Below are 24,768 nucleotides of genomic sequence, written 5' to 3'. Positions count from 1 at the left end.
CCACCAAGCAACTCCCCAGAAGACTACAAATCATCCAGAACTTGATAGTTAGACTCATACTTAACCTCCCACACACCACTCGAATCACACCACACCTCAGGGAATTTCACTGGCTCCTGGTACAAAAACACACTACTTTTTTTTGGTAAAATTTTTATTTTGATTTAAACAGTGGAAAACAAGACACGGGTCCCCGAGGTGCCACATATTCCCTCGCACAGGAGGACAGTTTATCTCAGCATCATTGGCGTAAGTTCCGTGCATTAACACAAGTACATAAGCAAGGCAAAGTGCTCAGAACAGTAAACCACGTAGCTCTGCAATGTTGACAAAAAGGATAAGACCACTGAATGGCTTGTAAGCAGAGTACCCTGTGCAGAAATGCATGGAGTAGTGTGCCCTGCATTATGCATCCCAGGAGCCCAAGAACCAAGTAACATAGACCTCCCCCCCCCCCTCCCCGTCCACCCCCTCCCTCCCCGTCCACCCCCTCCCTCCCCATGGTGGTGATTCATTCGCTCCAACTGCCATTCCAGCATTCACTCTAGATTTGAAAGAGGTGTAGTGACCGCAAGGAGGCGGGACACACAGCCGATGGTAACCCCTTAGAAAGGAAGGTAACCAGCGGGCCCCACTGAAATTGAAAGTTCTTGAAGTTACCCAGGAAGATGTCCGCCATTCTTTCCATACTCAAAAGCCTCCAGAGCCGTGCGTGCCACAAGGAGATTGCCGGTGCCCCTTTTTGTTTCCAGGCGGCAGCTAACGTGAGCTTGGCAGCTCCTAGGCAGAGCCACAAGATCTTCTTGTCCGCTCGAGTCTGGTATTCCAGGCCAGGGTCCCGCAGGCCCAGCAGGACAGAGGCGATGGAATTCTCGATGGGATAGCGAAGAATGTCTTTGATATGGGAAAGAATTTCCTCCCAATAAGGCCGAATCACCGGGCAGTCGCACCATATGTGGCGGAAGTCTCCAAGGAGCCCACAACCCCTCCAGCATTTGTCGGATGTGGCCGGGTATATGCGATGGAGCCGAGCCGGGCAGAGATACCAAAGCATAAGTGTCTTAAGATGCGCTTCCCTTAGATGTAGGGAATGATTAAACGCAGTCAGATCCCGCCACAGTGCAGACCATTCGGCATCAGAGATATCTCTCCCCACCATTCCCTCCCACTGTTCCATGTAACGCGGCCGGGGCGCCACAGCAGATCGAAGCAAGAGCTGGTACAGGAAGGAAATAGTGCCCTTCATGGCAGATGTCCGCAGCAAGAAGGCCTCAAATGATGATAGTGGTCTGGTAGCCGCCTCCCGTATTCCAGGCGACGTAGCCCAGTGGAGCAATTGTACGTGGTGATATCGTTCAGTCTGGGGGATCCCATAGTCCCGTGTACAATTAGCAAAGGAGAGAGGATCCTGCCCATGAAACAGATGGGTCAGTGCTCTACAACCCCCCTCCCTCCAGGCATCAAAGGTGCCCTCTCGGAGCGCTGGTGGGAAAGCCGGATTGAAATGTATGGGTGTGAAAGGTGAGGGAAACGTAGTCCACCTCTCGTCCGAAGCTAGCGAATCCCAGACCTTCAACGTCGTCCCCGTTGGGGTGCTAATGTAAGCGTTGAGAGGGCGGTCTTTTTTTGGTTTCCACGCCAAGTCCCAGACTGATCTACCCGACACGCTCCTATCCATATGAAGCCAGTGCTTCTCGGACGTTTGCTGCGACCACTCTACTAGCACCCTCAGTTGTGCCGCTTTATAATAAAGCTGCAGGTCCGGAAGTCCAACTCCTCCCTCAGATTTTGGTCTACGCAAGACCGTAAAGGGAAGGCGAGCCCGCCCCCCTTGCCATATAAAGCGCAATATCTGAGTCTTGAGGCGTCGAAAGAAGTCGCTGTCCAGTGGGATGGGAAGTGCCTGGAATAAATATAGATATTTGGGAAGTAGAACCATCTTTACAGAATGAACCCTGCCCAACCAGGACAGAAATTTAGGTTTCCACTTGTCCATTTCAGCTCGCGTCGTCGCTAATAGAGGGGGGAAGTTGGCCGAGAACAGTCTGCCCACCGTCGAAGTCAAGTGGACCCCCAGGTAAACAATCGAACTGGCGGCCCATGCTAGGGGCGTCAAAGGACGCACCCGCTCCACCTCCGTCTGCGACAGGGTGAGATTCAGGACATATGACTTACTATAGTTGACCCTGAAACCGGCCACCGCCTCAAAGTGCAATAAAGCCTCCCTGATGCAGGGCAACGAGTGTTCCGGGTCCGCCACCGATAGTAGAACGTCGTCTGCAAAGAGCGTGATTTTATGTTGTTCTCCCGTGAAGGGGATGCCCCGGATCCCCTCGTTCTCACGTACCGCCAATGCTAAAGGTTCAATGCTCAGCGCGAACAGGAGGGGTGAAAGAGGGCAACCCTGCCGGGTACCCCTGGAGTGTGGAAAGAACGCCGAGAAGTGTCCATTCACTGTCACCCGTGACCTGGGATTGCAAAAATTGGCCCTCACCATAGTAATAAATTTATCCGAAAAGCCATATGCCGACATTGTGTTAAAGAGGAAGCCCCAGTCCACACGGTCGAAGGCCTTCTCGGCATCCAATCCAACCAGGACCGCTGGGATGCGAAACCTATCCGCTTTTTCAATGAGGTGTACCACCCTCCGCGTATTATCGTGAGTCTGACGTCCCTTGATAAACCCGGACTGGTCAGGATGAATGATTGCCGGCATCAGATCTTGCAACCTGCGTGCCAGGACTGCGGAGTACAGCTTAGCGTCTATATTAAGGAGCGCTATTGGGTGGAAGGAGGCGCACTGGGTAGGATCCTTCCCCGGCTTTGGCAGGATCATAATGACCGCCTCCGCCAATGTTTCGGCCGTGGAACCAGAGGTGGCCATATCATTAAATAGGGACACTAGGAAGTCGCAAAGTTCAGTAGCGTACGTCTTGTAGAAGGCGGCTGTATAGCCATCTGGCCCAGGCGCTTTGTGTAATTTCAGATTGTGGATGACCTCAAGCACCTCTTCCCTGGTGATCGGGGCCTCCAACAAATCATTCCACTCCTGTGATATCTGGGGGAGTGGTAGGCGCCGCAAATACTCCCTTTGCGCTTCCGCGTCTAGGTCGTCCCCTGCGTAGAGATTCGCGTAAAAGCGGCCAAAAATACTCGCCTTCAATTCGTCCCTATGCTGTAACACGCCCGCGTCATCCTCAATCCCGCCGACATATTCGCGCTCCCTCTTGTCACGCAGTTGACGCGCGAGGTGTCTACCCACCTTATTCCCAGAGGAATAAGATTGTCGCCCCAGCCGCAACATCGTGAGTTCAGCCCTGTTATTGTAGTGAGCCCTCAGTTTCCCTCGGACCGCCGTAAGCGGACGTAGGGTCGCCCTCGACGGACGGGTTTTGTGCTCTTGTTCGAGGACGGCCAGCTCGGCCTCCAGGACTTCCCGGTCCTTCCGCCTCAACCTGTTAAGAGCGGCGTTAAGGCCTATACACGTTCCCCTGATTGACGCCTTAAAGGCATCCCAAGTATTAGCTACCGATGTATCCGTCGTGGGGTTAAGAGCAAAGAACTCCCTAATAGCCTCACGCAGTGCCCTATTCGACGCGTCATCCCTGACCACCGAGGCCGGGAAGTACCATTTCCGCTGTCCATTGCCGGACGGTGTCCAGTGAAGGGTGAGCACCAGCAAACTGTGGTCAGATACTGACATCGGGAGGATGGTGGAATCCAGGACTTCTCCCCTAAGGGCCTGACTGAGAAAAATATAATCCAATCGGGAGTAGGAGTGGTGTACATGGGAAAAGAATGTGTAATCCCGGGAAGTAGGGTGATAAAATCGCCATCCATCAGTCAGCCCCAGTTCACCCACCATCTGCTGTGTTGCATCCGAAAACACTCCTGTATCAGCCCTGTGAGACCTAGAGCTATCCACAACCTCATCCCACACCAAATTAAAATCCCCCATGAGGAACAGGTGCCCATCAGTGAAATCCCCCACCTTCTGCAGCAATTCCTGTAGGAACTTATTTTGGCCAGCATTGAGGAAGATAAACCACCACAAAGGTACACATTCGCCCCTGAACAACCCCTTTCACCATCACCCAACGGCCATCCTTGTCATTGCGCACCTCTACAGGTTGGAAATGCAACACGGCGCGGAAGAGGATAGCCACCCCTCTGTGTTTCGTAGTAGCAGAAGACCTGTAGATAAGAGGATAATCCTTATGTCTGAGGCGCAGCTCGTCTTTGCGCGCTAGGTGAGTCTCCTGGAGACCCACCACATCCAGCTGATGGTCAGTCACATATTTCCATACCTTCTGTCGTTTCTGCGGTGAGTTAAGCCCTTTAACATTCCAGGTCCCTACACTAACAGGCATCATAGAATCTCACCCCGACCCCCGCCAATGTCAGCCCATGAGTCTCCCCTCCCAGAGGAGTCAGACATCCGAAACCGGGGGTAAGCCCTCTCTGCCCCAATCCTCCGCATTCCAAACTTGCACCTCTGCCACACACACCCCCTAGCACCATTGTCACCACCACGTACCCTCCGCGACCCCTTCCCCTCATGCCCCCCTCCCCCAGCAATCCCCACAACAAAGGGAACCACCACCCCTCCCCCCCAAACACCTACCCCCATCCACCCAACAGCCCCCCAACCCTCCCCACCCTGCCCCCCGCATTCTTCCCAACTCCCCAACAACCCAAAAAACAAACAAAAGGAGTCTCGAAGTGGGCATACCCCGTAGAAAGTCTCCCAGGGGGCGTAGACGGGGACCCAGGAACGGGTCTCCCAGGGCCAAAGACCGGGGTGTCTTCTCGGAAAGTACATTCATAGCCCCGTTACCTGAGAGAGCGTGCCCCTCCGGCACCAAGCAAGCGAACTGAAGATCAGGCCGCCCCAGAGCTCTGTTGCGATGGCGGAAGTGTGGCGGAGGCCACAGAGGCCACTGCATTCCCTCGCTCCTGAAGGCTAGTCGTGCGGTCGGGCCTCCTGCGGTTCGTGTCCGGGCCTACCCTGTGCCAAGACGAGGAACGGCGCCTTCTCCGTGGCGAAGGACTTCGATGTTCAGGCGTCGAGGTCTCATCCCCAATCCCCAGTAGTTCCTTCGCTTCCCGGAGAGAACGAATCTGTGCCAGCCTATTCTGCCATCGGAAGATAATTCGGAAGGGGTGGCCCCAGGAGTAAGAGATATTGTGCTCTCGGAGATAGGCAGTGACGGGACGGAACTCGCGCCTCTTCTGGAATGTCGTCGCGGCTAAGTCCTGATAAAGCTGAGGGCGATGATCCCGAAATTGCAGGGAGGGGATATCACGAGCCTTCCTCAGGATTCTTTCTTTGACCTGGAAGTCGTGGACACACACCAGGATGTCAGGGGAAGGACCTCCGTTCCGCCTGGGCAGACCCACTCTATGAACCCGATCCATTCTGATCTCCCGCAAGTCTTCCTCGTCCAAGATCTGGAGGAAAAGAGCCTGCACATAGTCCCGGAGATCTCCCGCTTCACCGTCCCAGGGGACCGCCCGAATGCGAATGTTGTTCCGGTGGGAACGGTTCTCAAGGTCTTCAGCATGGGCCTGCAAGTCTATATTCTGCTCCGTGAGACGAATCACGTCTTGTTGTAGCAGGTGAACATCATTGGCCATACTGAGGTCGTGATCTTCCAGTGTGGCCACTCTTTCCCCAATACCGTCGACATCCCTCCGCACCTCGCGGAGATCCGATGTAAGCTGAGCTCGGAGCTCCGATATATCGTCCTTGTGGAGGTAAAGAGTTCCTTCATGAAGGCCTTAGTTGCCGGGGCCTCATCATCAGATCTCCCCGATGATGAGCTCTGGCCCGGGGAGGCCGGGGCCTGGGAGCTCCTAGTAGTCCCTTCTTTACCAGCTTTCACCTTGCGGGAATTAGCGGCCATCACTGCCCCAGATCTTCGCCTGCAGGGGGGCGAAAGAGCGTCCCGCAGCGGAATGGAGGGCAGGCCAGGTAAACGCACAGGGCCACCAGCCGTTTCTCGGAGCTCCAGTAATCAAGAGAAATTTGTTGAGGCAGTCCCCCAGACCAGCACCCCGTAGGCGGCCGCAGGGGGGAGTCGCGTGGCAGCGCCGAGGGAACCGGACCGCCCAGTAATGCAGTTCCGCTAGGCCCACGGCCCCGTAGACCGATCAGCGCTCTCTCCTTACGCCTCCTTGATCCGGCTCCAGGCCCGGCCGCCGCCCCGCAAGTCGCTCACCGGATCCGCTCCGTCTCCGGAGGCCCGGCCACCAGGTAGACCATTCGCCAGGGGGATGCTCCGCGTCTCAAAGCGGCCTCTACTGCATTGCTGCGGTCTCCGGTAAAGCAGCTCAACAATAACTCTCCCGAGGGGCCACGGGCACAAGCGCTCCCCTCTCCAATCCTCCGCCGCCGGGACGCGCAGTCCCCCGGGGCCAAGGAAAGGCCGCCTCCTGCTCCGCCGCCTGTCCGCAGCACCTCCACTCACGGGGGGCCGAGTTCGCCCCTGCTGTATCAGCGGACCGGGCCACTGAGCAAAGGCCGGGACCCAAGAGCAGTGCCGACCGCCTCTCGGACCAGGCCTCGATCAGTCCGCCGGCCGCGCCTCCACTTCAGCAACTGCGGGCCGCAGGCCCCGCCCCCTCCCGAGGCTCAAGGGTCCGGAGCTGGGCAAACGGCCGCCTGCGACCAGAAGGATCCTGTGGCGCCCTCAGGATAGCTCGGGCTCTCACCTCCACCTCCGGCCGCCGAGCAGCTCCGAATCGTCTCCCGCCGCAGGCGGGGCCCCAGCCGGAGCGCCGTGCAGGCCCCAGACACCATGCAGCGTTGCCGTCTCGGGGGCTCGCTTCTCCCGGCTCGGGGGATCTCGAGATTCGCCCCAGCGCCGGACCTCACTCCGCAGGGGTTCAGGAGCAATTTACCGCCCAAAGAGACTCCGGGTGCTGCCGCTGGACAAAGCTATGCAGGGCCGGGCGCCGGAGGGGACTCGCAACACGTCCTACTCCGCCGCCATCTTGGCCACGCCCCCCAAACACACTACTTTTAAACTCCTGACATGCACATTCAAGTCACTACACAACTAAGGGTCACCAAGACGCATCTCCATCCACTAAATGCCCATGCACCACCGCTACTCAGGACTCACAGACATGTCACCCATACACAGAACCAGGTAAGGAGGATAGGCGTTCCCCTATATTGCTCCTAAAGTGTGGAACAACCTCCCACTCCACATCACAGCCTCCTTCTCTGTTCTTGAATTCCACAAGAAGCTGAAGAACTGGCTTTTCAATCAACCTACGCTAAGCAGCGCTAGGCACTAATACCCGCTCAGTGTCAGGATTTTCTCATGGGTGATAAAGCGCTTTGCAAATACACATATCATATCAGGATCTGCCACATGTGGCACATGTGGGGTATTTGGCTTCCATCCTGTCAGTACTCTGGGAGGATTATATCCAGGGATGGGTCTCATAGTAGAATGGACAGGAATCTAGGGAACCATAGGACTGGATGTGCTAGTACAAGGCTTGTTCAAGCCACTTGAGGCATGAATTCTCAGGGACTTCTGCCCACCCCTCCCCATGCTATTTGTGCAACCTATAGTTACAGGTACCAAACGAAATGTGCATATATCCCCAGTCCTAAAATCTCTCAAATGCAGTGCTTAATTTGTGCCGGAGCTTTCCGGTGCTTAGCACCGGAACATTTTTATGAGGGCCGGGTCTAGCTCACACAGCATGTGTGACAAAAAATAATAATGAGTACGACTCTTCCAAGATCCGGATCCCCACTCTTACTCTGTCTCCCGAATCCCCAGTGAAAAACTGAGCAGACAGCCGATAATAAAAGCATACTTCAGTCAGTGCAGTGGGCGGGCCACTGATTGGGCGTGCGTGCATAACTTTTTTTAAATTCCTTCCCGCCGGCCGGCCTGATTATTTTGAGATGCACGCATGACGCACCAGCGGCAGTCCGACACTATCACCAGAAGCAGCAGTGTGTGGTTTGCAGTTATTTTGCTGCAGCAGGTCTCAGGTAGGCTTTTCTGCGATGTCCAAATGAACGCAGATTACTTTAGAAGTCATAAAACTTCCCAGAAATGTGTTTTCGAAGCTGCAAGAGCCACAGAACTCCAGGCGCCCTCCTCAACATTTTGTAGTAGTTCGTGTTTTTGTGGACTGATTTGATTACATGCATAGTGAACAAAATACTACTGCCTTTTATAAATGCATATTTTGTCTTTTTTTTCCACGGGGAAAATCTATTTCCTCTAGAAGCCCTTTGTCCTACATCTCCGTTGACTTTTGGGGGTGTTCCCGACCCTTCCCCATTAAAACCAGTAATGGATGTTTGAGAGCAGGGTCACCTTTTTAAAAAAAATAAGTTGCATACATAAATCAAACCAGACAATATTGTTAAATGGCTCTGTGAGCGGATGTGCATCAGTGCAAAATCCGTACCCACATTTTAATTTGTTCTGTGCCGCGCATACTGGAACACGATTGCGATGGTTTTATGCAGTTGGTGTCCATGTTTACTGAATGGTTGAATATGTGATGTTCTGTGTAAACTTTGGGTGAAAGGCTTAAGTAGTAAGCAGTCTGGGGTCCTTTGTGGCAGTTTGTGGCAACTCGGATTGGGAAGGGCATGAAGTCAGATTCGTGCATCTGCTGTTGGATGTCAGTGGAGGGTTCTGTTGGCTGGAAGTTTATGTGGTGCGTATTTGTGGAGGTGGGTAGTGCTGGGAGTTCTGGCCTACTTGAGCTGTGATGTTTGTAACGAAGGTGTTTTTCTCTTTGTTGGGGCTGCCCTTTAGAGAAAATGCAATTTATCTACTGCCTTTGGTAAACTTACTGCATATTTCTACGCTGCCTAGACAGTCTGGCTTTTTTTGAAATACCCAGTGAAAACGGACACACTACTGATGTGTGCAGTGTGACTCAGGAATTTACATCACTGCCGACCTTTAACACCGATGTGCGCTGATGGGGGTAAAATGATGTGCAATATTTGTGTCCAGTGAAGGTGAAACCCCAAGTCATAAGGTGTTAAAATGGCATTGGAAAAAGGGTCAAGTTTTAAGATGTTTAATTCATCCTTGAATTTTGCAAGGAAACATGTCATTGCTTGCGTGGGGTGCAGAACCTTGAAGGGTCACCAGACGACCATGTCCGTTGTCAAACATTCTGACAGTGGCCCCAGTGCAAGGAAGGAAATGTGCCCCTGGCTGCTGTTTGAATTATAAAATATGGCAATCAGGTCCAGGGGCCATCGTCCCTGCTGCACCTATGGAAGCTACGAACTGGGCACTGCAGAGGACACTGGCTGTTGAGAGCAGCTTCCACTTTGAGAATAAACCTGTCAGGATAAGGTAAAGAAGAGATAAGTTCCTGCATGAAAGTTGCAATTATGAGACTTTCTGAATAAAAATTACAGGTATGTCTGTGTCTCTGCATTCAAGGCCATTTGCACGGATTCCCTCATTACACACCATTGGCCCTGCCTAGATCAACAGCCACATCTTCTTTCACAAAACATCTTTGCTTGGCCAGACTTATATTTGCAAACAACCTATATAACAGTTGTGGCTTTGAACTCGTGACACACAATTAGACTCTGCCTAAATTGACAACACAAAGCACCTTTGCACATACCTCAGTATTGTCCTTTCCCCTAATTGGCACATAGAGCACTGGAATTTTTCACATGCCCCTTTTCGATGATTTAGTCATTTTAGCTTATTTAGTCCAAATTGTGCTTAAAATACACTTTTGATTCCATCTTTTTCAAAATTGTTGCTGGGTGGGGAAACCTCCTACCAAAACCTTACTTGAGGAAGGCTTCCTTGATGAAATTCAGATTGGGCATTACTTCTGGTTTTCAGCAACACCAGTTGAGGATGTAGGTGGAGCCAATAGAATAAGTGGGTGGAACCTGTGGAGGAAGTGGGTGGAGCCAGGATAATTGGGTGTGGCCTCCGACAAACATTTCAGCACCTGGACTTCATATTTTACAAATTAAGCAACTGCTCAAATGGTTGCCCTTCGAAGCTCGACTCCAGTTAAAGATTGTGGTTCTGGCGCACAAAGCCCTTCACTTCAAAACCCCCAGGTATCTAGGGCAAAAGCTTGAATTATCCTGTGGAGGAAGAGCCTCAAGAAGCGCTAACACTTTTCTCCTGAAACGGAAAATCTTTAACAAAAAGAGAACTTGCCACCGAGCCTTCTCCCTCGTCGCTCCAAAGATTTAGAACTCCGGAAGTACGCAGAATCTCCTCAACGACTGACTTTAAACTGGAAGTCAAAAGATTCCTAATGAACACATTCCTACCTTAATGTGGCTAGGCTCAACTGCTCAAAGCCATTGCCCTTACAACTACTTGACCATCATTGGATATTGCTCTTCTTTACTGCATAATATTTCCCCCCTGTATTCCGATATTTACATGTTTATTGTGTTACTCTCCTTTGACCCATTCGTAGTGCAATTATGTGATTATTCTTGTTTCTACTCATACCTGATGTTGTTATTGCATTTATTACCTTCCTTCCATTTTTTTGTAAAGCGCTCTGATATCCTTCGGGATCTTGTTTGTGCTATATAAAACTTTATAAATAAAATAAAAAGTAAAAATATGGTTAATGAGGGGAAGAGGAGGTCCTTGGAACCAGGATCCACTAAAACCTCTCTCACAATAAGTGTGTGATGCATGAAGGGTCATTGCTAATAGGTGTAAGAGCACAGATGTTTGAGAAAGGGAAAATATATGACACAGTTTCTTGTCCAGAAGATGATTCCTGTTTCAGAGCTAGCCCACAATTAGGGTCTGATATTACGTGGAACCACATTTGAAAATGGAATAACTAGTACACCATTATGCTCTCTGCACCTTCAAATGGGTTTGAGAAACACATGGAACATAACTGCCAAATGTCCCAGGTCCAGTTTTGATGTGTTGCTTCAAAATAGTTTTTTTCTTTCACTTCTGGGACGTGTGATTGTGTTTTTATAAATATGTACTAAACAAGGCCCAGTATAATTGTATGTATGGTGTACACTAGACGAGCCAGAATGTTCTTTTACTGACATGCTGAGGAATTATATTGATTCTTCTTTTAATACTTTTATTCTTTGGTTACCTACATAGTTTAGGGTGATGACATGGTGAGACCTTTGCAGAAGAGTATCTTTTGGGATGCAAGGATCCTATTTTCAGTGGAAGTATTTGCAAATCAAGCAGGGATGACTGTTGTCTATTTAAGGACAGTACCTGTTTGTCTAACTACCTCCTTAAAGTTGGATTGTGCACACAGCTGAGCGGTCCACTCAAAAGTAAGGGTGGATTTGGAAATGTGATATAATAGAGTAGGTGAGTGTTTAAGCTTCAGAATATGGAATGGTTTGTGTAAGGTAAGTTGACTTTGTTTTGTGGAGGGCAGACTGGACACAGCATTTAAGCAATGGCACTGGAGTAAATACTCAGTTTGCAGTTACTGAAAGTATGTTTTTCAAGACAACAGAGTGGTTCCATAAACGTTATAAATTCAGATCTAAAAAGCGCCCTGGTGGTCGATAGGTAAATGCTAATATAAATGAGACACTGTTATTTTGCACCCTTCACACTCTGTGAAAGGTGTTCAAATTGGGGAAATTCATTTACTAATCTGCTCATCCTAAGCACATTTAAGAAATCAGCTGAAATAAAGGTCTAACAATGGCAAGGACTTCTATCAATCACACACATATTCTGACCCAGCATTTGCTGCAGTTGGAAAAGTGGATTTCCATTAACAAGTAGTTGAGGGGAGCACTTGCCTCTCTGACTACATTGCTGAGAATCTTGGCTCATGTGGTAGGACTTTTGGTGATATTTCCAGGCTCCTTTCATTATTTGGACCTTCAGCAGTTGTAGATAATGCATCTTTGTAGAGGTATGGCTTATTTGGAACAGATTGTTCTGTCAATTGAAGCCAGGAGGGAGATGTCCTGGTGATTGGAGCATATGGATGCCTGGAACGGCAAGGCCATCTTTGCTTCGGTTCCAGAAGTGATAATAGAATCCGATGCCAGTCATTGGGGCTGGGGGAGCCCATTGTGGCTCTGGGGAGACAGGGGGCAGGTGGTCTCTGGACGAACTGCGTCTCAATATCTATTGCCTGGAACTCCTGGAGGGTTCTTTTGCATTTCAGACGTTATCCCCAAGTTGTTGTATTCTGTTAAGGATGGACAATGTATCAGCAGTACGATACATCAGTCGATTGGGGGGACAAGGTCTCACCTCCTTGTGAAGATAGCTAAGGACTTTTGGCATTATTGCATCCAACATCACATATCGGAATACATTCTGGGCAGTTCCTATGTGGTGGCGGACTGGAAGTCTCGCTCCCTCCAGGACTCTAGCGACTGGAGGCTGCATCCTAGAGTCTTTTGAATCTGCAATGGGGCCCTTGCATGATCAACCTCTTTGCTTTCTGCCTGAACTCGCAGCTGCCTCTCTTATACAGTTGGAGACCGGATCCACAAGCAATCATCTTTGATGCATTTCTACACTCTTGGTCGACAGATCTGCTGCATGCATTTCCCTCGTTTGCAATGATCCAGAGAGTTCTTGCGCAGGCGAGTCAACAGGTGTCGGAGGTAGTTTTGATAACTTGGTTGTTGTCAGAGGCTTGAACTGATGCCTCCCTTTTCAAAGCTTATTCAGTAAGCAGGCTGTGGCCTCTAAAGCCTTTTTCAATGGTTCTCATTTGGAGGACATTATGACTGCGGCGGATTGGTCTTCTGACTCAAATTTTAAAGCTAATTGTAGATCTTGCATCTAATGTGGTGGCTCAACTTTAAACTAGTATAATCAGAAGCCTCCTTTGCTGACATGGATTAAAAAGAATTCTAGCTATTGCGTCAAGAATTTTCAATTCTGTTAAGGACACAGAGGTTACGATTATCGCGCCTAAAGAAGGGGTTTATTGTCACTCTGTCGGCTGATGTTTTCATGTTCAGATTGATGCATATGTGATTCTGATGTAATACCAGTATGGTTTACTGTAGACATGATAAGATTCCCTCGTGTTTTGTGAAGGAGTTCATGGAGGTGGGATATCATAGCTTTTTCTTTTGTTTTCTTTTTAGGCACAGATGCCAAAGCAATTTGAAGTGGTCTGATGTGCGACTGGTGCTGTATCTGTTTGTTGCGAAGGATGTTCATCTTCGCCTGTTGGAGCTGGTCCGTGGAAGTGGTCGGGTGATGGGTCATTTTATATTCCTGCTGGTTCAAGGTTTTATAGACTTCAGTTTGTTTTGAAAGAAAGAGGAAGGACTAAAGTTCTATGGAGTTTTATACTCAGGCATGATCCCTGTGATTGGTGGAGAGAAGTAGCTGTGAGGGCTCATGGGTTATGTAGTTTAAAGTTTTGATCTGGCTGCTATGATTTCTAAGTACCAAAGAGAAGCATAATCCTTGCATCCATGTCCTTAATAGAATTGAAAATTCTTGACGCAATAACTATAATCTTTTTAACCAATTGACCAGCAATGCAGCCATGACTAAGTCAATTGTGCATGTTGAGTTGGACAGGTCTCAGACTGCGGCCAACCCGACATGCACACTTTAGGCCTCATCAATGTTCTGTTAAGGAGCCAGGGGGGGATACTGCACGGCCTCCCTGGTCTCCTTTGGAGCACTGGGTATACATGACTCAATCAATCCTTGCTTTGCTGTAATGCAGTTTTTAATATAGCCTTATAGCCCGCCGTAGAGGGCTATACCGGCTATTAAAGGCCCTCTCCAGCGTTAAAGGCCCCGAGCCGAAGGCGAGGGCCTTTAACAAGGGAGAGGGACTTTAATAGCGGTATAGCCCCTCTACAAAGGGCTATAAGGCTATTAGAACATTCTGTCACTGGAGGACAGAATGTTCTAACAAAAAAACCAAAGCCTTTTAGAAGTGTGAGGGGATTGGAATCCCCTCAGGCCCCCTGAAGCCTTTGTTCACAGCGAAACATTGGAATGTTGGAGCTCCAGGCTTATACCAGCCATTATAAGCCCAGAGCAGTTCATTGTTTTCAATGGAGCTCCCAACATTCCAATGTTCTAATATAAAACACATTAGAGCAAATCCTGGGTTGATGCAGGGCAGGGGTGATTACAATACAGTGTGGGGGTGGACATATAAAAGGCATTACCAATCACTGTACCTTTTTAACTTTTAATCCAGCGTGTTTGGTCATGCTGCCAGCATGACGATGCTTTTCCCACCATGCACAGCGCCAGTTACAGCTTTGTGTATGACACGAGTGGAGAGGAGTAGTTGCCTCTTGTGAGATAGGTCCTGCAGGCCAATTACTCCATGTATGTCGCAACAGGCCTGCCTACTATTTGTGGCCATCCTGGCCTGTGCTCAGAGGACTTGGTGCTGCGTCATGATTTTGAGGTCGGCCTCAAAATTACCTCTATGGGGGTCTTAATTAAAGAACAGTGATGGTACCCTTTGTAGAACCATTTATTAAATCAGCACTGCCCATTGCTTTCTCCTTTACTTCATACAAAGATTCTTAGGGGAGAATTAAGAACAGCAGCTCGTTTGGCATTATTACCGCCAGAACATTCTGTGTTCCTTACTATCTGGGCTTATGGTAGTCTCAGCAGCAAGTTCTAACTGAGCAGGCCCTGGGTCTGAGAAGAACAGAGTACAGGGGCCCTCTTGAACTGGAGAAACATTTGTGTTACACTAAGAGAAGAGGGTAGCCTTCAGAAAAGTGGCCTTTCCCCATCCACTGCTGCCCAGAGTCCAGGAGAGAGCATGCTGATGTGACAGACTTTGGAACCTGAAACACGGTCCAAGACAACAGTACACCAGAGCATGGTCTTTCTTTATATTATTACATGCTTATGTGGCTTTATACACTTTTAAAAGCTCTGACTGATTCTCTCAGTTCACCATAAACAGTAGTGGAAACGTAGAACCAAAATATCATATTCAGTGTGGATATCCATAATCCCAAAATCCAGATTCTGGCTAGTAAAAAATGAATGCCAGAAATATAAAATTAATGAAAAATATAGGTTAATATTTAGCCAAATCAATTAACTTTAGAAAAAGTAAGGAAAGTGTTAAGGCTTGTATCAATTATAATTATGTAATTTTTAATTTAAGGCGTAGTATTGGCATAAAGGTTTCCGTTGGGTCCATAATTACACTTTTTTCATGTCATTTTATTTCGAGCTAATTTACAATTATAGTTAGGAGGAGGTTAAAATGTAACTATAAGTTCATTTAATACATTTTATTTTAATTCAAGTGCTCTCTGAAGGTGAAGTGTTGATGTATAAAAGTGCAAGTAGATGCAAATTATTTTTTAACTTACCTTAACAATGTAGTCCTTATAGCTGTATCGCAAGGTAGTACTTTAGAACCCAAATGACCAGTTATGATAACTAAGCATACTTCATCGATATGTTGTTTACAGACATCTTGGGGTGGGTGAGTAGAGGAGGGGGATATCATGTATGTCATAAACCTTTTTTAAATGTACAAAATAATCAGAAATGCAAATATCACAAATAAGGCTTATTGAAATGAAGGACAAGTCCAAATGGACATTTCTCACCTGGCGCTCTGTCTGATGAACCTGAGCAGCTGCTGTTGCCACCTTATCTTCTAGATCAGCAAGCTCAGATTCAGTTGATACACTGCTGATTCGGCGAGCAGAGTCCTCTAAATCACTCAGGTGACTTTCTAGCCCGTACACACTTCCTGCCGATAGGTAAACCTAGAAGTAGTTAACAGAGCGGGATTACTTTCAATCTGTGCAAACAATATCAATTATAGGCAATGGTCATTCTGACATTAAGTTGATTTACATAGTTACTCAAGACAATTTGTAGCAGTCTATCAGTGCTTCTGCTGTCCTACACCAATTTCCACACTTTCACCAACCCTTTCAGACACTTCGTAACCCATTCTGAGGTGGCTTATAAAAGGTTCTAACCTCTTGGCTGTAATATTGTGATCTGACATGAACAGTATTTCCCTCTTCAGTTTTGACACTCAAGTCAGAATTTCAGCACGAAACCAGAATCAAAAACAATTTGCACCCGCCTAGTAATTTTTGGAGGAAACAGATGAAATCACTGTTGCTTTTCTATGCAATAGTGTATTTTATAGCTGTTGTAAATTCTGTGATTGGGATTGTGATATTCCACCATTCTTTTAATGGAACCCAACAATTCAGCCTGTAATGTATATGATTTTGGACTTTTGTGGGATTTACAAAGTCTCATAGTTAACTACCATAAGTCATGTACTTCTATGAGTGTTACTACCATCACACACTTATGTTTGTGCACTGTTGATAGAACAGACAATCTGCAGGAATAAGTGTGGTGGGATTCTTTCTGATCTTCTCTTCTTCATCAGAATTTTTTTTTTTCTGGTTGTGACATCCATTCCTTTAGACTGTGATGAAAAATGGAGGTGTGTGTGGGCCTTTCCACTGACACTATTAAATTCCAGTCAAGTGGTGGGTGTTACAAGGCCTCCTTTGACATGTATGTTTGCAGATATTTTTGTTTGGAACAAAAACAAACATGAATATTCTCAAACCCCTCCCTGAAACCTTTCTACCTTAGAAATTATTGGAGAGGAGATTTCCTACAGCCAAGGACTAACGTAACACCCCTTCCAGGGTGGGAAGGGGCGCGGATCATCCCCAGACTTGTTTGCAAAGTAATGGAGGTTCTCTCTTCATGGGGAAAATGTTTTCCCCGTGGAGAAAAACGTGCTTGTGCACTGGAAGCTCTAATCCCTTTGTGTGAAGTACTCCACAAATAGGAAAGGGGGGCCTCTAGAAAAGTCCCATGAGATTCCTAGAGTTACACATTCAAACCTATGTTAGGCGCTGCTTTCCAGGCGTACACCTGGGAATACCTCTAAATACTCAAAATAATAAATCTCCATATCCATACGCAGGTGTATTTGGATGGGTTCAGAGTTACTCCATTTTTGGTGAGTAAGGGCCAATATTTTTTTGTTATCCAAGTCTAATCTAAGTGCACACAAAGTCCAATTTCTGTTTTTTAAATATGATCAAATCTACACACAGAGTTTTACAACCTTGCATTGATGTAGATTTACTCATGCTGGCAACTCACAAAATGTCTCCAGGGTACTCCTACAGATCGGTGGCGGTCACAGTTTCCATGCACACGCCTGGAACTCTTTTGTTACAGTTGTGGAAATAGAGAGCCATTGACACATGCACAATTGTATACAGAGCACAATTATGTAAAGTGAAATTTCACCATATTCTTGAAGTAATGTTTTCTTGCCAGGGAAAATATTTTTCTCTGTGCATGAAGCCCTTGGAATGCAAAACTACTAAGAAATAAAATGAAAGCATAAGTCTGAATGCGACGCTGTTGTTGAATGAGAATTCCCACTGAGACACTGAGAGAAGTACCAGAAATTAATGGTCCTACTTATGTTCATTTCCTGGGTTCAGAAAGGATCTATGGACTTTCGCAAAAGATTTTCCAAAGCTTAGAGATGAGCCTGAAAAATGGTACTCAGAAGAAAACAAAATTGTTACGGTGTCGAAAGTATTATGGGCAGATATTGATGCACTGTTTTCAATTACTGAAGAACTCCGAGCCTTTAACTGATTATGGATAAATGTCCTGCAGTTATTTATCATTTGAAAGGACAAATATCTGTAAAATAAGTAAACTTTTTAAAAAATCATGAGAATGACACAAAATTCAGACAAATAATTTTCATGCATTTCATGAGGGAGTGATGCCGATTCATAGACCATACAGTGGAATGGAACATACAGGGAAGGAATGCGCATTGGGTTTTGTTTCAGCTTTTGTGTTGGGTTTGCCTCTGGAGTTGAGCTTGCAGCTTCAACAGAATATGATGTGGTGGCAAGGAGAATCACTGGATGAAATATTGGCTTGTGCCAAATATTGTAGTGATTATTGTGAGTCTAAAAGAAATTATCACGGGAGAAATTGGTTTTGGCACAGAATGAATGCTTTCAACATGGAGAGCAAGGATTGATACCTTAAGGAGGTGGCATGCAGCTTCAGGATTCTTCACGAGGTAGAACTGGTATCCAAGGTAGAGACAGGGGTTTTAAAACAATGCTAACAATGGTATGATGAGCTCTTGTTTGTGTCACATTTGTGGTAAAGAAAGACATTGTTGGAAAAAAATAGATTTAATGTGAAGCAATATGTTAATAAATCTCAAATGGTACCTCAGATTAATTCTATGCAACAGAATATGAATCCAATGGCACAAAATGGAGTTGTACAGTCAATGTCCCCAACCATGTCAACCTCAATGCAGAAACAGTTAAAAAAAGCTATGCTTTCAGCTCCAGTTGAGCAAGCACATTTGAAGAAAAGTACAGTAGGGTTTACACAAAATTTCCGATTGCAGCAAACTATAGCTTAACCTCAAGTAAAACATTAGTAAATAGAGATTAGTTTCCACAATTGGTAGTTACCCTTGGAATTCCTCAAGGACTGAGACGGACACTGTGAAGGCGCATGAGAGGGTAGGAGGTTTGCACTCCTGGTACAATCTTAAAGGTAGACCAAAATCGCCCATTTGCAGAAGGATAAAAAAATGGCCATCTATTACCATCTATTATAATTTTTGGTTGATAGTGGAGCTACCTGTTGCACAGTTAGACTGGTGAAAGTTCCTGACCTACCACTCTCTGGAAAGAAAGATAAGTAGTAGGAATTTCAAATAAACGAGTTTGAATCAAATGTAGAGTTTCCTCGCACTCTTCAATATAGACTTTCTTGTGAAGCTGAGAAAGGGATTGCACTTGTGATTGAAAAGCTGGTAGAGCAAGGCATTTTGAAGATAGTTTTCGGAAGCCCAAGTAATTCACCAATAGCGGGACTTCAAAAGCCTAAGGAAAAATCGAAAATAGTTTAAAGTTTTAGAAAAAGGAATACAATAGTAGTCCTGTGGTACCCAATCAGTCAGTGTCTTACTTCATAAAGTATTTTAATTTTCTCTCAATTGAACGTTTTTTTCCTGGGAGCAAGCCGTGCATTTAATTTTTCATTCTGTTTCAAAAATATCGCCAAAATTCAAATGCAATTTATGGTGTAAGTTGACTGACCATGTTAAATAACTTTCAAGCTTCATTGATGCAGGACGAAAGTTGTGCAGCATTTGAATACATGTTTATTTCCTCGCTGTAGGTAAATCGTGTCAACATGTTAACTAATCATAATCATTTGGAAGTAGGCAATCGCTATGTGTCATGCAAATCAATAGTCTGATTGGTTACTAGTAACAGATCAGTACAGCCCAATTACATAATATCATGGTATGATTTATTTTTGTTTCTATTGTCCACACATTTGTAGGATTTCCTAGCAGGGCCGATGCTTTGCTTCACTTCCTTTAATATTTCTTAAGACTTTTATGCTGGAGGTTTAAGGTTGTCAGTTGTTTTGTTTGATCCTTAAAATGTAATTATGTTAATTTTTATAATTAACATTTGTTTTTTGTAATGATTACAGTAGTCATTGAATAAATATGTAAACAAGATGTCTCAAGCCTTTGCTTAATGTTAATGATAAATTGGCTAATAACTTGTATTTCCCTTTCCTGCACTCTGAGCCACCAATGAATACTTAATGATTGCATCAACAAATTCTGTTATTCATCTGACACATTATTAAAAATCAAAAATACCATATTTTCCCCCCCAGAAAGACTGCTACTTCCACACAAAGGAAGGATAATATTTGGACTTAATGTTAAATCAATCTGCATGGCTGATCTAGGGAACTAATTTGACTCATTGTTGGTGTGGAATGCATTTGTAAGAAACAAGTTCAGGCACAACACAGATGGCAATATTTCTGATCATTCAAACCTCCTGTGCATGTCTAACATTTCCTCCCACTGATACCGCTCCATGGTAAATGGACCAAATGCATTGGTTTCCTGCCCTCTCTTGACTTCATTTTATGTGATGTATCTTTCACGTTATCCATTATTTTAGTTCATATTATGTTAGTTCCTGTGTTTTTGCTAGTCACTCCAACAAGTCTGTCCTTCCAGATTCTTTACGTGTACTTTCTGTCCCATAGCAGCAGGTGTTTCATCAGAATTTGTTTCTTTACTAGCAACTAAGCTAAGGGATGAGATAGCATCTCTACCTCTTGCTATATATTCTCCTACTCAGAAAACACAAAGAACCCTGACAGTGTCTGTAAATAATGCATTGTTGTCGTTTTCATTTTTCAGTAACTGTGTTTCAAATTTAAATATGTACTGCGTTTTCTCCAAACAGTGCTTAGTGCCTTGATTTAATGGTGCAATAATGGCTTGGGGCCATTGTGCTTTGATGAGAAGCTGGGCTTTACTGGACACTGTAATGAAGTCTGCAAGGCAGATGAGGTTAAGTCCCCAGAGAACCCAGTCTTGACATCCCTTTTCAGGATCATGCCCACTAGATCCAGCTCAAATAAGTTGTCTGATGCTAGAGGGAAAACGTTCTTGCGTCTATGAACGTCCACTCTTCTTGCCTTGACAGTAAGAGGAGTCCAAACATTGCATTGCTCCCATAAAACCATTGTTGGAGAAACACAAAGTTAGGAGGAGTCAAAGGAAATTGAAAAAAATATGGGACTCTTGGAAGACGTTTCAAGGTGCAGCAGAGTAAACCTCAAATGGGAATGTGGGAGGGCCGAAATGATCTAGAAGCAAACTGATATTATCCCTGACCAGGTTATCCTGGATCTTGATAATGCATTAGAGAGGAGGACACTCCTACAGTTTGATAATAATAAAATATATATTTTTTAAAGTTTGGGAGATGTTGAATTATTTGGAGTATTTCAATGTGTATGGCTACAGCATACCTTATCACAGGCAGTGGGGGGAACATCCTTTACAACGCAACTTTCACTCCGCACTACCATTACGACGCAGCTATTACAACGCAAGTCGTTACAACGACTTGCGCTGGAGGGCGCTGTAGGATAGGGAATAGTTAAATTTTCTATCCAACACCTTCCCTACTATCCACGGGGACTGGAGTTGGAATAGAAAATTAAACTATTCCACTATCCAGTGCCCCCCAACGCAAGTCGTTGTAACGACTTGCGTTGTAAAAACTGCGTTGTAATGGTAGTGCGGATTGAAAGTTGCGTTGTGATGTCATACATCCGGCAGTGGGGTAGCTAATCCATATTCATGTATTGAGCTGAAGATTTATTACAGCCTTACTGAAATGCATTACTCTTTTTAGACATTATGAAAACAGCCAGTAGAGTATCATCATAAAGGCAGCTCTTTCACGAGCAAATGTTTGGTTAGAAACCAGCATCAAAATAAAGCAATTTTGAAGAATGTAAAAGATGCATTAACAATTAATTCAAAACACATTTGTTGAGCAACATACAGCGAAAACAACGCATAGACAAATGGAAGCATTCATGAAACATCTCTTTGTTTCTTCATTTACCCATGCAGTCAATCTATAACGTAATTCGCAGGATATTCCCCAAACCTCGAGTGTAGGTTTTCTGATAGTCCAACTTACCGTATGCTAGTATTTTTTCATGTATTTCTATTTTGTTAACAGTATGGCTTAACAAAGAGATGATATGGCCATAACATTCTAGTGTGAACGTGAATATTCCAACCTATTAATGAAGTAATTTTTATTTAGGCAAAGTGATTTATTTATTGTCGGTTGTTTACATGACATTTTCTGTGATCATTCAAGGGCTTTCAACACCCAAACCTGACTGAGGGTATTTTTCTGCCAGAAACCTAGTGTAACAATTTTTTATATGCAACTAGACAGCACTGCTTTGGGGTGGGAGCCCAGGCCTCTACCTTCATCAAGAATTTGAATCTTCAACAAGAAACGTGTAGGTCAAGTTTGGTCCCAATTAAACCTCTCATAGGTCTCCATCCCTAATATAGAATTAGGAAGCTGGGCAGTTACACCCAGATTGCTACCTCCCTTTCCATTCATGTAATTTGATATCATGAAGGCCTGGGAAGGGAATTTAAATTATGGAAACATATTTTGTTTAGATTATTTTTGATTTATTTGTCTACAGCTATTTTGCAATTTTCTTACATTTGTTCTGGTGAAAGCAGAAACCAAAAAAACAGTAGTATTTTTGTATTAATCTTTGTTTTGGAATGGTTACCACTTTCAAAAAACAAGCCTGATCATAAGTTAAAAGTATGGGATTACTTTGAGAGGGTGCGACGAAAACACGAACAATTCTTAGTGGTTGATGAGGGGGCAAGGGGGTGGATGGGGAGCTGGCAGAAATAACAACTGTTGATTGCAGTAGACTGTTCTCAGTGTGCCCTGACCATGTTGCGGCACTGGCTGTGACGCCCATGCCGTGCACCAGCAGTCTGGGGTGATGTTGGTTAACAATTTGTTACTCCTGGTTCTATAAACGTATCTTCTCCTTTGATTTTGAAACCCTACACGTCTTTGGTACTTGCAGGAACACACATGTGCATGATGCAGTCTTACATTTTCTTCCAGTTTGGTGAGCTGTTCGTCCAGTCTAATGGGGTCTGCAGCAAGAGACAATGTTCCCCGATCATGTGTTTCTGCTGGGTGGTCCCAGGGTCCACTGGATTCTGCTATCAGTTCCTCTGTGGCATTGATGACTTTTAGTACCTTTGTTGAAATGTTGCACAGGGAGGCAGCGGAGTACTTCTGTTTTGTCAGTAGGCAGATAGGGAGAAACAAAAGCACATGATTAGTAATGGCACAAGAAAGCAAAGCATCTTCTGCAGCTTCATGGGAAGCCTATTGCAGGTATTACATATAGAAACAACTACAGCTGCATCAGAGTAGGGCAAGTTCCCACTGGTGCCAGGCAATTTGGCACAATCTTAAACCCTCATTGGCCTCAATCAACTGGTACAAAATTTAGTTTTTGCACTAGTCTGTCGGAGCGAATGTCATTATTTGAACTGAAAGTCGGTGCAAATGGAGCTGAACAATGGCCCAGAACCTGCACAAAGTTGCCCGGCACCAGTCCAATTCTCATGACCTAGCCACATTTGTATAAGTATGTCATCTTGTGCATGGACAGAGGAGCACTGAAACGTAGCATTGCATAGGAGTAAGGAAACATATACCACCGCAATCCAAGCGTCTGCCACATGGCAATGGTTAGTACTTCGTTTTTAGCATAATTATTTTTAAAAAGCAATGTATTAACACCTGTGCCATGTCTGCCAAACTATATTTCGACTTTTCCTCCTTTTCAAATTTCATGTCCGGTGCTAATTAGACCCATTGAAGGAGCAAACGATGACTAATGGAATAGCAGCAAGTAAATAGAGACCACATCCAATGGTCAAATGGGTTTACAACTACAAACCATTGTTATCAACAAATGCTGTTTTTTTTAAAAATTTAAGTAATTATGGGCCTGATGTACAAAGCGATATTACAGTTGCAAAGGTCAAATCTGACTCTTTGCGACTGAAAAATGACTCTTTTAAATGCACAACACCCAAATTAAGATTCAGTAACACCTTTCTGATTCATATTCTGGATTTCATACTTAATACAGAATCGTTATTTGGGAGGGGTATGTAAAAGGCTTGCCTTCCAAATACTAATGTTTTAACTTATGTATTAATGTTTTACGACCAAAATCCAGTCACAAAACATGAATGTTTTACCACCGAATCCAATAAATCTTATATACATTAATACATATGCCCTAGAAGGCAAATTATAGAGAGATAGCTGAACTTGTAACGTCTCCACACATTCAGCTCCTCATAATATTTTAGTGGCATAAAAAACTCATCTGATTATGTACTCTTAGGGCCAGCGTACAGGCCCTACAAAGCAATCTGTCAATATTTCACAATTTTTAAAGAAGCAGTACATAGAACGTGGTAGTCAGGTGGTCACTAATTACAGAGAACAATCTTATATACTTAAATGAAGAGTAGCTGCTTGATAAATCAAGAATATAGTGCATAATTGTAGTCCCCCACATCAATAAAGCAAGCTTTCACAAGGGGAGGACAGTTGCGGGGATGAAATCTATCGTGTAAAAGTAGCTCTGAAACAGAATACATAAAAAATAAATACAAAATTGTGTCAGCACAATATTCTAAAGGTATGTGGAAATTATGCACAGATAGAAATTTTTATTTAAGTCTGAATACGAACAGTGATGCATGAGAGCCTAGGAGAAATAAAAAAAAGTAATAGTGTAGTTTTCATGAGAAGTGGGACGAAAACTCATACTATGGAAGACGGAGCCACAGGCCTACCCTTTCTCTGATAAACAAGCCTGCCTAGTACAGGTTTGTCACCTTTGCTCAGGGTCGGATTGGTAATGCGGGCACTTAGGCAATACCCGAGGCGCCAGTATCTGAATTCCAGCTGCTTTTTTGAGCAGTCTGGGGGGCCGATTTGGGCGTTTTTTGCATTGTTCGGGTGCCGCCAGGGCCCAGTGGGTGCCTGAGTGACCTTTCTAGAGATAGATGGGGGTCTATTAACTCCCTTTGTCGCGGTGGGCCGGCCACTTAATATGTGCATATCGAGTGGGGGCAGGGGACCTGAGCAAAAGTGGCCTCACTTGTTTTCAGGTGTGTTTTACCAGTGTAAACTAATCCGTACATTTTTTTTACCCCCTCCCTTTTTTTATAAAATTTCACAAGCAGTGTTTTGCGGACAGGCAATTTTGCGTGCCCAGGCCAATATTAATCCCAATCCAACCCTTCCTTTGCTTCATG

General features: G+C 45.3%; 1 protein-coding gene across 1 annotated transcript in view; it reads right to left on the bottom strand.

Moving 5' to 3' along the window:
* Positions 1 to 24,768, bottom strand: part of MYRIP (myosin VIIA and Rab interacting protein) — a 1,796,584-nt gene that overhangs the window by 165,849 nt on the left and 1,605,967 nt on the right. Inside the window, exons 12-13 of the mRNA XM_078663521.1 lie at positions 22,529 to 22,717; positions 15,590 to 15,751 (exon numbers count right to left, since the gene is read on the bottom strand). Coding sequence (XP_078519647.1) covers positions 15,590 to 15,751; positions 22,529 to 22,717 — 351 coding nt within the window. The remainder of the gene's footprint in view (positions 1 to 15,589; positions 15,752 to 22,528; positions 22,718 to 24,768) is intronic.

The sequence above is a fragment of the Lissotriton helveticus genome, chromosome 10 (assembly GCF_964261635.1).
Source record: "Lissotriton helveticus chromosome 10, aLisHel1.1, whole genome shotgun sequence".
In the NCBI taxonomy this organism is placed as follows: Eukaryota; Metazoa; Chordata; class Amphibia; order Caudata; family Salamandridae; genus Lissotriton; species Lissotriton helveticus.
The sequence above is the reverse complement of the archived record's forward strand: the minus strand, read 5'-3'. Positions and strand labels throughout refer to the sequence as shown.